The sequence below is a fragment of the Thalassophryne amazonica genome, chromosome 21 (genome assembly GCF_902500255.1).
Source record: "Thalassophryne amazonica chromosome 21, fThaAma1.1, whole genome shotgun sequence".
In the NCBI taxonomy this organism is placed as follows: Eukaryota; Metazoa; Chordata; class Actinopteri; order Batrachoidiformes; family Batrachoididae; genus Thalassophryne; species Thalassophryne amazonica.
Window position 1 is genome coordinate 3,323,736 of NC_047123.1, and position 13,357 is coordinate 3,337,092.

The 13,357-nt window shown below is 41.4% G+C and overlaps 1 protein-coding gene across 2 annotated transcripts in view; it reads left to right on the forward strand.

Annotated features, from left to right (window-relative positions):
• The first annotated feature begins 10,359 nt into the window (after nt 1-10,359).
• Nucleotides 10,360-13,357, forward strand: part of amd1 (adenosylmethionine decarboxylase 1) — a 32,383-nt gene continuing 29,385 nt past the window's right edge. Inside the window, exon 1 of one of the 2 annotated variants that reach the window (XM_034161998.1) lies at nt 10,360-10,699. In XM_034161998.1, coding sequence (XP_034017889.1) covers nt 10,590-10,699 — 110 coding nt within the window. In that variant the 5' untranslated portion in view covers nt 10,360-10,589. The remainder of the gene's footprint in view (nt 10,700-13,357) is intronic. The other variant, XM_034161999.1, reaches the window with a different exon arrangement.

Sequence of the window (13,357 nt, forward strand, 5' to 3'; positions counted from 1 at the left end):
TAGACTGCCCACAATAAAAGGCCACTCTGAAAGGTGCAGTTTTGTTTTATTGGGGGGGGGATACCAGTCAGTATCTGGTGTGACCACCATTTGCCTCATGCAGTGCAACACATCTCCTTCGCATAGAGTTGATCAGGTTGTCAATTGTGGCCTGTGGAATGTTGGTCCACTCCTCTTCAATGGCTGTGCGAAGTTGCTGGATATTGGCAGGAACTGGTACACGCTGTCGTATACGCCGGTCCAGAGCATCCCAAACATGCTCAATGGGTGACATGTCCGGTGAGTATGCCGGCCATGCAAGAACTGGGACATTTTCAGCTTCCAAGAATTGTGTACAGATCCTTGCAACATGGGGCCGAGCATTATCCTGCTGCAACATGAGGTGATGTTCTTGGATGTATGGCACAACAGTGGGCCTCAGGATCTCGTCACGGTATCTCTGTGCATTCAAAATGCCATCAATAAAATGCACCTGTGTTGTTCGTCCATAACAGAACCATACCATAACCCCACCGCCACCATGGGCCACTCGATCCACAACATTGACATCAGAAAACCGCTCACCCACACGATGCCACACACGCTGTCTGCCATCTGCCCTGGACAGTGTGAACCGGGATTCATCCGTGAAGAGAACACCTCTCCAACGTGCCAAACGCCAGCGAATGTGAGCATTTGCCCACTCAAGTCGGTTACGACGACGAACTGGACTCAGGTCGAGACCCTGATGAGGACGACGAGCATGCAGATGAGCTTCCCTGAGACGGTTTCTGACAGTTTGTGCAGAAATTCTTTGGTTATGCAAACCGATTGTTTCAGTAGCTGTCCGAGTAGCTGGTCTCAGACGATCTTGGAGGTGAACATGCTGGATGTGGAGGTCCTGGGCTGGTGTGGTTACACGTGGTCTGCGGTTGTGAGGCTGGTTGGATGTACTGCCAAATTCTCTGAAACGCCTTTGGAGACGGCTTATGGTAGAGAAATGAACATTCAATACACGAGCAACAGCTCTGGTTGACATTCCTGCTGTCAGCATGCCAATTGCACGCTCCCTCAAATCTTGCGACATCTGTGGCATTGTGCTGTGTGATAAAACGGCACCTTTCAGAGTGACCTTTTATTGTGGGCAGTCTAAGGCACACCTGTGCACTAATCATGGTGTCTAATCAGCATCTTGATATGGCACACCTGTGAGGTGGGATGGATTAGATCAGCAAAGAAGTGCTCACTATCACAGATTTAGACTGGTTTGTGAACAATATTTGAGGGAAATGGTGATATTGTGTATGTGGAAAAAGTTTTAGATCTTTGAGTTCATCTCATACAAAATGGGAGCAAAACCAAAAGTGTTGCGTTTATATTTTTGTTGAGTGTATATATATATATATATATATATATGAACAAAGACCTGATGTAGACCCAACATGCTTGACACACCACAATATAAATGTACAAGTAAATATACATCTGTCTGTAAGGGTGGTTTTGACTATGTCTGACTTCATCATATGACTTCTGTGTAACATCATTAGGAAGTCAAATACAACTCAGTCACAAATATTTTGCTGATCAACATATGTATGAGATGATATAGACTTAAGATTAGGCTTAAAACTTTCCTTTTTGCTAAAGCTTATAGTTAGGGCTGGATCAGGTGACCCTGAACCATCCCTTAGTTATGCTGCTATAGACGTAGACTGCTGGGGGGTTCCCATGATGCATTGTTTCTTTCTCTTTTTGCTCTGTATGCACCACTCTGCATTTAATCATTAGTGATCGATCTCTGCTCCCCTCCACAGCATGTCTTTTTCCTGGTTCTCTCCCTCAGCCCCAACCAGTCCCAGCAGAAGACTGCCCCTCCCTGAGCCTGGTTCTGCTGGAGGTTTCTTCCTGTTAAAAGGGAGTTTTTCCTTCCCACTGTAGCCAAGTGCTTGCTCACAGGGAGTCGTTTTGACCGTTGGGGTTTTACATAATTATTGTATGGCCTTGCCTTACAATATAAAGCGCCTTGGGGCAACTGTTTGTTGTGATTTGGCGCTATATAAAAAAATTGATTGATTGATTGATTGACTTCTTGGTTGTTAAGAGATTTTTTTTTTGTGTTTATCAGACCATGTTTTCACAGACATTGACCTTTGACCAAACAACTTCAAAATCTATTCATCTCTAGATATCTATCCAAGTAATATTCTTGTCAAGTTTGATCCAAAAAAGCTTCTTAATTGTTAAGGTATACAAAAAAAGTGTTTTTCAGACTATGTTTTCCTTGACGTTGACCTTTGACCCTTAACTAAACTACTCTAATATCTCATCCCTTCTAGATAGCATTGCAATAAATATTCCCACCAAGTTTGAAAGAAATTCGTCCAGCTGTTTTTGAGTTACCTTGTATACACACACACGCACACAGGGCAGTGAAAACATAACCCTGCTTTCACCAACAGCAACGTTATTTATCACTTGTTGGGAAAAACACAAATAGAATGCATTGTTTTCTTCTTCTCATTTCAAATACAGTGGCCACTCAGAGTGTAACACCTGCACCTTACATGTTTGGAAAATGATTTCCATGTGATTCAGTGATAAACAGTTGTATGCAAAAGTTTGGACACCCTTGATAATTTTCATGAATTTCCTCTATAAATCATTGGTTGTCTGAATCAGAAATTTCAGTTAAATATATCATATAGCAGACAAACACTGATATTTGAGAAGTGAAATTAAGTTTCTAGTATTTACAGAAAGTGTGCAATAATTATTTATACAAAATTAGGCAGGTGCATAAATTTGAGCACCCTTGTCATTTTATTGATTTGAATACATTTAGCACCAATTATTGGAACACAAAATTGGTTTGATAAGCTCATTTACCCTTGACCTCCTTACACAGGTGAATCCAATCATGAGAAAGGGTATTTAAGGTGGCCATTTGCAAATGTTTCCCCTCTTTGCATCTCTTCTAATGAGTGGCAACATGGGAGCCTCTAAACAACTCTTAAATGACATGAAAACAAATATTGTTCAACTTCATGGTTTAGGGAAAGGATACAAAAAGCTATCTCAGAGATTTCAGCTGTCAGTTTCCACTGTTAGGAACATAGTGAGGAAATGGAAGACCACAGGTACAGTACTACAACCCCTGGCAAAAATTATGGAATCACCGGCCTCGGAGGATGTTCATTCAGTTGTTTAATTTTGTAGAAAAAAAGCAGATCACAGACATGACACAAAACTAAAGTAATTTCAAATGGCAACTTTCTGGCTTTAAGAAACACTATAAGAAATCAGGAAAAAAATTGTGGCAGTCAGTAACGGTTACTTTTTAGATCAAGCAGAGGGAAAAAATATGGAATCACTCAATTCTGAGGAAAAAATTATGGAATCATGAAAAACAAAAGAACGCTCCAACACATCACTAGTATTTTGTTGCACCACCTCTTGCTTTTATAACAGCTTGCAGTCTCTGAGGCATGGACTTAATGAGTGACAAACAGTACTCTTCATCAATCTGGCTCCAACTTTCTCTGATTGCTGTTGCCAGATCAGCTTTGCAGGTTGGAGCCTTGTCATGGACCATTTTCTTCAACTTCCACCAATGATTTTCAATTGGATTAAGATCCGGACTATTTGCAGGCCATGACATTGACCCTATGTGTCTTTTTGCAAGGAATGTTTTCACAGTTTTTGCTCTATGGCAAGATGCATTATCATCTTGAAAAATGATTTCATCATCCCCAAACATCCTTTCAATTGATGGGATAACAAAAGTGTCCAAAATATCAACGTAAACTTGTGCATTTATTGATGATGTAATGACAGCCATCTCCCCAGTGTCTTTACCTGACATGCAGCCCCATCTCATCAATGACTGTGGAAATTTACATGTTCTCTTCAGGCAGTTATCTTTATAAATCTCATTGGAATGGCACCAAACAAAAGTTCCATCATCATCACCTTGCCCAATGCAGATTCGAGATTCATCACTGAATATGACTTTCATCCAGTCATCCACAGTCCACGATTGCTTTTCCAGTTTCCTCCCATTCGTTCCTCATTTGTTTTGTTGTGCATTTTTGATTTTTGAGACATATTGTTTTAAGTTTTCTGTCTTGACGCTTTGATGTCTTCCTTGGTCTACCAGTATGTTTGCCTTTAACAACCTTCCCATGTTGTTTGTATTTGGTCCAGAGTTTAGACACAGCTGACTGTGAACAACCAACATCTTTTGCAACATTGCGTGATGATTTACCCTCTTTTAAGAGTTTGATAATCCTCTCCTTTGTTTCAATTGACATCTCTCGTGTTGGAGCCATGATTCATGTCAGTCCACTTGGTGCAACAGCTCTCCAAGGTGTGATCACTCCTTTTTAGATGCAGGTGTTAGTTTTGGGGATGAAAATTTACAGGGTGATTCCATAATTTTTTCCTCAGAATTGAGTGAGTCCATATTTTTTTCCCTCTGCTTGGTCTAAAAAGTAACCGTTACTGACTGCCTCAATTATTTTTCCTGATTTCTTATAGTGTTTCTTAAAGCCAGAAAGTTACCATTTGAAATGACTTTAGTTTTGTGTCATGCCTGTGATCTGCTTTTTTTCTACAAAATTAAACAACTGAATGAACATCCTCCAAGGCCGGTGATTCCATAATTATTGCCAGGGGTTGTAGTTAAGGCCCGAAGTGGCAGGCCAAGAAAAATCTCAGATAAGCTGAAGTGAAGGATGGTGAGAACAGTCATAGTCAACCCACAGACCTGCTCCAAAGACCTACAACATGATCTTACTGCAGATAGTGTCTCTGTGCATCGTTCAACTATACAGTGCACTTTGCACAAAGAGATGCTGTAATGCAGAGGAAGTCTTTTCTGTGTACACGCCACAGACAGAGTCGCTTGAGGCATGTTAAAGCACATTTGGACAAGCCAGCTTCATTTTGGAATAAGGTCTCATGAAACTAAAATTGAGTTATTTGGACATAACAAGGGGCAGTATGCATGGCTGAAAAAGAACACAGCATTCTAAGAAAAACACTTGCTACCTACAGTAAAATTTGGAGGTGGTTCCATCATGCTGTGGGGCTGTGTGGGCAGTGCAGGTACTGGGAATCTTGTTAAAGTTGAGGGTCACATGGATTCCAGTCAATATCAGCATATTCTTGAGAACAATGTTCATGAATCAGTGACAAAGTTGAAGTTGCGCCGGGGTGGATCTTTCAACAAGACGACTCTAAACACTGTTCAAAATCTACTAAGGCATTCATGCAGAGGAACAAGTACAACATTCTGGAATGGCCATCTCAGTCCTCAGACCTGAATATTATTGAAAATCTGTGGTGTGATTTTAAGCGGGCTGTCCATGCTCAGAAACCAACAAACCTGAGATGTTTTGTAAAGAAGAATGGTCCCAAATACCTTCAACCAGAATCCAGACTCTCATTGGAAGCTATAGGAAGCATTTAGAGGGTGTTATTTTTGCAAAAGGAGGATCTACTAAATATTGATGTATTTTTTCTGTTGGGGTGCCCAAATTTATGCACCTGCCTAATTTTGTTTATAGAATTATTGCACACTTTCTGTAAATCCTATAAACTTCATTTCACTTCTCAAATATCAGTGTGTTTGTCTGCTATATGATATATTTAACTGAAATTTCTGATCCAAACAACCAATGATTTATAAAGGAAAATCATGAAAATCATCAGGGTGCCCAAACTTTTACGTACAACTGTATGGTTCTGCATGACTTTGACCATTGATCAGTTCCATCCTCACTCACAATCACTGACTAACACAAAGCAGATACAGACAATGAATGCGTGAAAAAGGCTTGGGATGCCATCCATGGTTATTCATGCAGTACGTGACGAAAAAAAATTGACAAAGAATTGAACATCAGTAAAACATGTCAAATTTTGTATGATGTTTTATTTAAACAGGTCAGAATATGGATGAGTACAGATGTTTTTGTGGATTTGATTTATTCATTTCCTTCTGCTTTTGCCATCAGGGATCCAGACTTGACACTGGAGCCTATTCCAGAGTCGGGGCACTGCCGGGCCTGGAGAAATCACTGAGTTCTCAGACTACATCTGTCACATTCACTGCTACGTACTGCCAGAGCAGACCAGCCGCAATTCTGGCTCCCTTGTCCCAGCTTCATGGCAGATTTACTGCAAACACAAACTCACGACACAATGGAAATGTTTGGACAGTTTGAGACATGAAGTCCAGAATTCCTGCAACAATGTCCCAAATGAATGATGCTTAGAATGAGTCATGATCATGTAAAATGCTTTATTAAAGGGAGGAATAAACACAAAGAACATATCATCTGCAGCAAAAATACATAAATCAAAAATAAAGCTGCAAACAAATTACAACCTGCAAGAGAAACTGAAGCAGTAGACAGCAAAGAAAAATGCCAGTATCAGATCCATACCACCGGCCAGATCCTTTCTGAGCATACATGAGTGCATGCAGAACAGATCTGGCAGGCGGTCTGGATGTGGTACTTACAGGCTACACAAGTTTTGCTGTGTGGATGCAAAGAAACTTCTTTTTCTTCTTCCAGTTTATTGGGAGATTAGGCATCATCTGACACATGACTGCTCCTCTTTACAGACTCACATTATGATGTCATAAATGACACTTGTCAATTGAAAAATTTTCCCCAGATCTGCTCCTGAGTTTCAGTCCAAGACAAAATTAAATGATTATTTTCTTCACTTACAGTGAGGAAAATAAGTATTTGAACACCCTGCGATTTTGCAAGTTCTCTCACTTAGAAGCTTCAGCTCCCTCCAAAGATTTTCTATTGAGTTCAGGTCTGGAGACTGGCCAGGCCACTCCAGGACCTTGAAATGCTTCTTACGGAGCCCCTCCTTAGTTGTCCTGGCTGTGTGTTTGGGGTCATTGTCATGCTGAAGACCCAGCCATGACCCATCTTCAATGCTCTTACTGAGGGAAGGAGGCTGTTTGCCAAAATCTCACAATACATGACTCCATCCATCCTCCCTTCAATACGGTGCAGTCGTCCTGTCCCCTTTGCAGAAGAGCATCCCCAGAGTATGATGTTTCCACCCCCATGCTTCACGGTTGGGATGGTTTTCTTGGGGTTGTTCTCATCCTCTAAACATGGTAAATGGAGTTGATTCCAAAAAGCTCTATTCTGGTCTCATCTGACCACATGACCTTCTCCCATGCCTCCTCTGGATCATCCAGATGGTCACTGGTGAACTTCAAATGGGCCTGGACATGTGCTGGCTTGAGCAGGGGGACCTTGCTGCCCTGCAGGATTTTAAACCATGACGGCATCATGTGTTACTAATGTAATCTTTGTGACTGTGGTCCCAGCTCTTTTCAGGTCATTGACCAGGTCCTCCTGTGTAGTTCTGAGCTTTCTCAGAATCATCCTTACCCCACAAAGTGAGATCTTGCATGGAATCCCAGACCGAGGGAGATTGACAGTCATCTTGTGTTTCTTCCACTTTCTAATAAATAATCATAACAGTTGTTGTCTTCTACCAAGCTGCTTGCCTGTTGTCCTGTAGTCCATCCCAGCCTTGTGCAGGTCTACAGTTTTGTCCCTGGTGTCCTTAGACAGCTCTTTGGTCTTGGCTATGGTGGACAGGTTGGAGTGTGATTGATTGAGTGTGTGAACAGGTGTCTTTTATACAGGTAACAAGTTCAAACAGGTGCAATTAATACAGGTAAAGAGTGCAGAATAAGAGGGCTTCTTAAAGAAAAATTAACAGGTCTGTGTGAGCCAGAATTCTTGCTGGTTGGTAGGTGTTCAAATACTTATTTGCAGCAGTAACATACAAATAACTTATTAAAAAAATCATACATTGTGATTTCTGGATTTTTTTTTTTTTTAGATTATTTCTCTCACAGTGGACATGCACCTAAGATAAAAATTTCAGACTCCTCCATGATTTCTAAGTGGGAGAACTTGCAAAACCGTGGGGTGTTCAAATACTTATTTTCCTCACTGTATGTCCTGTCCTGACTGCTGGGATAGGCTCCAGACCCCACGTGACCCTTAATTAGAGTAAGCAGGTATAGAAAATGGATGGATGTCCTGTGCTGTCTGTGTACACTGTGTTTTTAATGTATCCTCCTGCCAACAATAAAACAGACACACAACCACAGAGCCCGAGGGTTAGGCTCTGTGCACGCAACCAAGTGCCAGTGAAAGGTGATGTCATAAGGCATTATCTCAGAGAAAAAAAAAACTATCACAGTGTAAAAGAAAGCGATAAAAGGAAACATTTGGTGATGTTCTAATGTAGGATAGTCTTTATTATGAAAACTCACAATAAAAGACAATACAGGACATTGGCAGTGTGAATGTTAAAGGAAGAGAGTTGGCTGTTATGATGGAGAGACGACAGGTCGACGTGCTGCGTGAACAAGAGACCAAATGGAAAGAAAGTAAGGCCAGGAACATCATGGTGAGGACAAGAGGAGAAATAATGCAGGAATAAAGAGAGTCAGAGTGTGCTGGAGGTGACGAGAGTGTCTGACAGGGTGATGAAGGTGGACTTGGGCACGGTGAATTAGTGGTTAACACTGTTGCCTCACAGCAAGAAGGTTCTAGAATTGTTTCCCATCTGGTCTTTCCTGTGTGGAGTTTGCATGTCCTCCTTGTGTCTGTGTGGGTTTCTTTTGAGTGCTCCGGTCTGAACCAGGCAGAATCTCTACCTCTGGAGTTGGTCCCCAGGAAATATCTTTTGGCTGCTCCTGGTTTTTCAGGTCAGCACAGCAGATCCACAGTAGGATGACTTTCTTCCTGACACAACTCTAGTTCTGCATGTAGAAAAACACACAGCTCCTGATCTTCCCTGATCTTCCCCTTCTCAGGCCCTTCTCTGCTTCACTTCTGAGATCTGAGGGGATCAGGTGCACACAGAACTCTTATCAACATCAGTCAGTTCAAAAAACTTAATGTTCTGTTGTTGTTGACATCTTTTCTGAATGAATTACTTTATTAGGTAGAAAGGTGTCATGTTGAGAAAATTGCACACTTGTGCACCGAGCAGCCCCATGTTGATAATTTGTAGCACCATGTCTGGTTTAGCGATCACTTTGATCTGTAAATTTGCAAATACCCATCGAAGCATGTAGTTTGTGTTCTGATGCTGCTCTTGGAAATAAAAACAACCAGCTGTGTTGCTGACCTAAACTCACTTTTGGTTTAAAATAATATTAACAGGATTGCTTTTAAAATTTGAAACTGACTAATTACTAGAGCCTAAAGATGAATGCGATTATTGATTTATGAGGGAAGGGATATGAAAACGCACCATCTGGGCTGATGCAGACCGACCCTGCACACTCTGCACATCACATTATAAATGGACAAGTAAATATAAACCTATCTGCCATGGTATTTTTGACTACGTGTGACTTCATTATGAAATTATTCATACCAATCAACCACTAATATTTTGCTGATTAGTATATGCTTTAGAGCCATCCTGGCTTGATTGTTGAGATATTAAAAAAAAGTGGTTTCAAACCAAGTTTTTCTTGACTTTGACCTGTGACCTTTGAGTTAATTAGTCTGAACTCTAAACTAAATCTAGTTGCCTCTAAATATCTATCCAGGTAATATTCCCACCAAATTTCTCCTTGGCTTCTTAGTTGTTGAGATATTGAAAAAAATTTGTTTTTTGTACCATGTTTTCTTTTCTTGGCCTTTGAGCAAACCACTCCAAAATATAATCACCTCTAGATATCTATCCAAGTAAAATTCCCGCCAGGTCTGAAGGAAATCCGTCCAATCGTTTTTGATGTACAGACATATCAGTAAAAGCAATACCTTGGATTCATCACTTCGCCTACAATCCACAATATAGACTTCTTTAATATAGACTTCTTTAATATAGACTTCTTTTGTAAACGTGTCCAGTGAACAGGACCCCCCTCCCCCCCAGTATTGTGATGCTTTAAAAATCTGTTTGGATGCCTACTGTGCACCCCAGTGCAATCAATATATATATATCTCAGGGGATAACCAGTTCAAAATCAGGAGCTATCCACAGAGATGGGCGGTCCTTAAATTTGATTCTTAAAAAAAAACATACTTTTTGTTAGTGTATTGGTAACACTTTTTATTTCACCCTCCATTCAGAGAAATACCTGCCATACTGAATGACGTCAGAGGAACGGCTGTTCGTGAACGCGCGCCACTACTCACGTGGGAAGTCAAGTGTTCGAGATCCGAGCCGCCTGGAATGCAGCATGCACACTGTTTGTCTTTTCAGAGATTGGCAGATGTGCTCAACCAATGGTATATTACAAACTGCAGGTCGGTGAGCGGATTGGCTGACGGATCGGAGTGACGTCAGGGAGCTCGGATAAAAACTCGGCGCCGTCGTTGCTCGGCGCTTTACACAGTATGGCCGGCGATATTAGCTAGCACTCGCTATCTGTATTCTCTGCAAAAGGGAAGACGGCAACTCAAGAAAATTAACACCCGGATTACTTAAAGGACTGTACCTCAAGAAATTACACCCGACCGAGGAGGGATTAAGTAAACTGAAAACGTTACAGTCGACGTTTTGTATTTTTGCTGGGTCTCTGTTGTCTCCTGATGGAAGATAACGGTGCACATTTCTTCGAGGGGACTGAGAAGCTGCTGGAGGTGTGGTTCTCCCCGCCGGATGGAACCAAAGGAACCGGAGACCTCCGAACCATCCCGAGGTACGCGCGCCTGAAGTGCGCGTTTGTGCGCGCCCCGCCCGCTCGCCGACAACATGTGCTCATTCATTCACGCACCCCGTTTATTAATTACGCTCCATTGTGGGTTAACTGTCCTTAAATGTAGTCGTTATCTGATCGTTGATCGCCGTCCTGTTCGGTACAGACCAGAACCGAGAACCAAAAAAAAAAAAAGCCTCCCGGGGCTAGCTAGCAGCTAGCTAACACGTCATTTGAAAATGGCCACCTCTCCCATTTACTGAGTCATTCTTTACTAAGACAAATAAACCTCACGGACCGAGATATAAACGTCTCAGTCACGGGAGTCCGAGTTAACTCTTTAAAATACTGAAATAAGCAGGTTGTAGTGGAGAAATGTCAGTTTTCGTCAGTGTATAAACACGCTCTTTGACTAGTCATCTACAAACCTGTTATAATCATCGGATTACTAATATAAATATGCTGTATGACCGGTGTTTTATTAACTTGGTTAATTTGTTTGTGCGTCATTCTGCGCTGACATGGGCGCACAACTGGCGAGCAAATTAAGGTTTATGATAGATTATATTTGTGTTGGTGTCCAGATATTAATAAACAAGAAAAAGGAAATGATAAATGTACAGACTCGTTTTGGGATCAAGGTGGACAGTTCCATTGATTTCTGCGTGTTCTCCAATAATAGTGTAATTGTAATGTACTGTGGCATGTAAAATGTTCTTTGCAGTGTAATTCAGTGTGTAACGTTAATCTTGCTGATTTAAGGTTTGCATGTATTATGATGAGTGATGCCTTGCAAAAAAAACAAACCAAAAAAAAAAGTTTGTAAAACGGCAATGATTAATGTTAAATTAATAGCCAAATACTTGTAAAGTTGAGGAGTATTACACTGTTCTTGCCATGGTTACCAGATGCATGTGGACCAATTCATTACTCATAACCAGCCTTGTTGGTGCCAGTGATTGCATCTAAATCAATAAAATGTCACTTCTGGGGCAGTCGTCAATCACCGAGTGAAGCTGTGACTAAAAGGACTTCCTCACTCATTGCAGTTAGATCACAGACTGAGACAACAGACACAACACCCAGTGAATGTTTGAGTCTGCACCTCATATTACAGTCACTGATGGAGGTAACATTCTACACCATACCTCATATTATAGTCACTGACGGGGGTAACACAGTCTACACTACACCTCATATTACAGTCACTGACGGGGGTAACATTCTACACCATACCTCATATTATAGTCACTGACGGGGGTAACACAGTCTACACTACACCTCATATTACAGTCACTGACGGGGGTAACATTCTACACCATACCTCATATTACAGTCACTGACGGGGGTAACATTCTACACCATACCTCATATTATAGTCACTGACGGGGGTAACATTCTACACCATACCTCATATTATAGTCACTGACGGGGGTAACAGTCTACACTATACCTCATATTACAGTCACTGACGGGGGTAACATTCTACACCATACCTCATATTACAGTCACTGACGGGGGTAACACAGTCTACACTATACCTCATATTACAGTCACTGACGGGGGTAACAGTCTACACTATACCTCATATTACAGTCACTGACGGGGATAACACAGTCTACACTATACCTCATATTACAGTCACTGATGGGGGTAACATTCTACACTATACCTCATATTACAGTCACTGACGGGGGTAACACAGTCTACACTATACCTCATATTACAGTCACTGACGGGGATAACACAGTCTACACTATACCTCATATTACAGTCACTGACAGGGATAACACAGTCTACACTATACCTCATATTACAGTCACTGACAGGGATAACACAGTCTACACTATACCTCATATTACAGTCACTGATGGGGGTAACATTCTACACTATACCTCATATTACAGTCACTGACGGGGATAACACAGTCTACACTATACCTCATATTACAGTCACTGATGGGGGTAACAGTCTACACTATACCTCATATTACAGTCACAGACGGGGGTAACACAGTCTACACTATACCTCATATTACAGTCACTGACGGGGGTAACACAGTCTACACTATACCACATATTACAGTCACTGACGGGGGTAACACAGTCTACACTATACCACATATTACAGTCACTGACGGGGGTAACACAGTCTACACTATACCACATATTACAGTCACTGACGGGGGTAACACAGTCTACACTATACCTCATATTACAGTCACTGACGGGGGTAACATTCTACACTATACGTCATATTTTAGTGTGTTACCATTTATTTATTTATTTATTTTCATGTCATTCCCAGACTGCAGGTGCCAGTGGTTGGCAGAATACTCAGACAGTGGGTTACGCGTGCATGTGAACGCAGCCTGTGAAAAACTAGGTTGTGTAGTGCAGGTTTTCTGCAAAAGCCTAATTGATAAATCCTCTGTGCACCCTGTTGATGAATAGATGAATCTGAATAGATGGATCCTGGTCAAATCTGATAAAGAATCGGCCTAAATAAAGGCTTTTTTTTTTTTTTTTTGGAATAATTAAACTTCATTCACTGAAAGTGCCTGTCCATTCACTTTATCTGCGAGGTGGAGAGAGGGGGAGAGGGGACCAACACACAGCGCTGTCTGTTTTTAAAAACAGATGAACACACTGCTTTACTTTA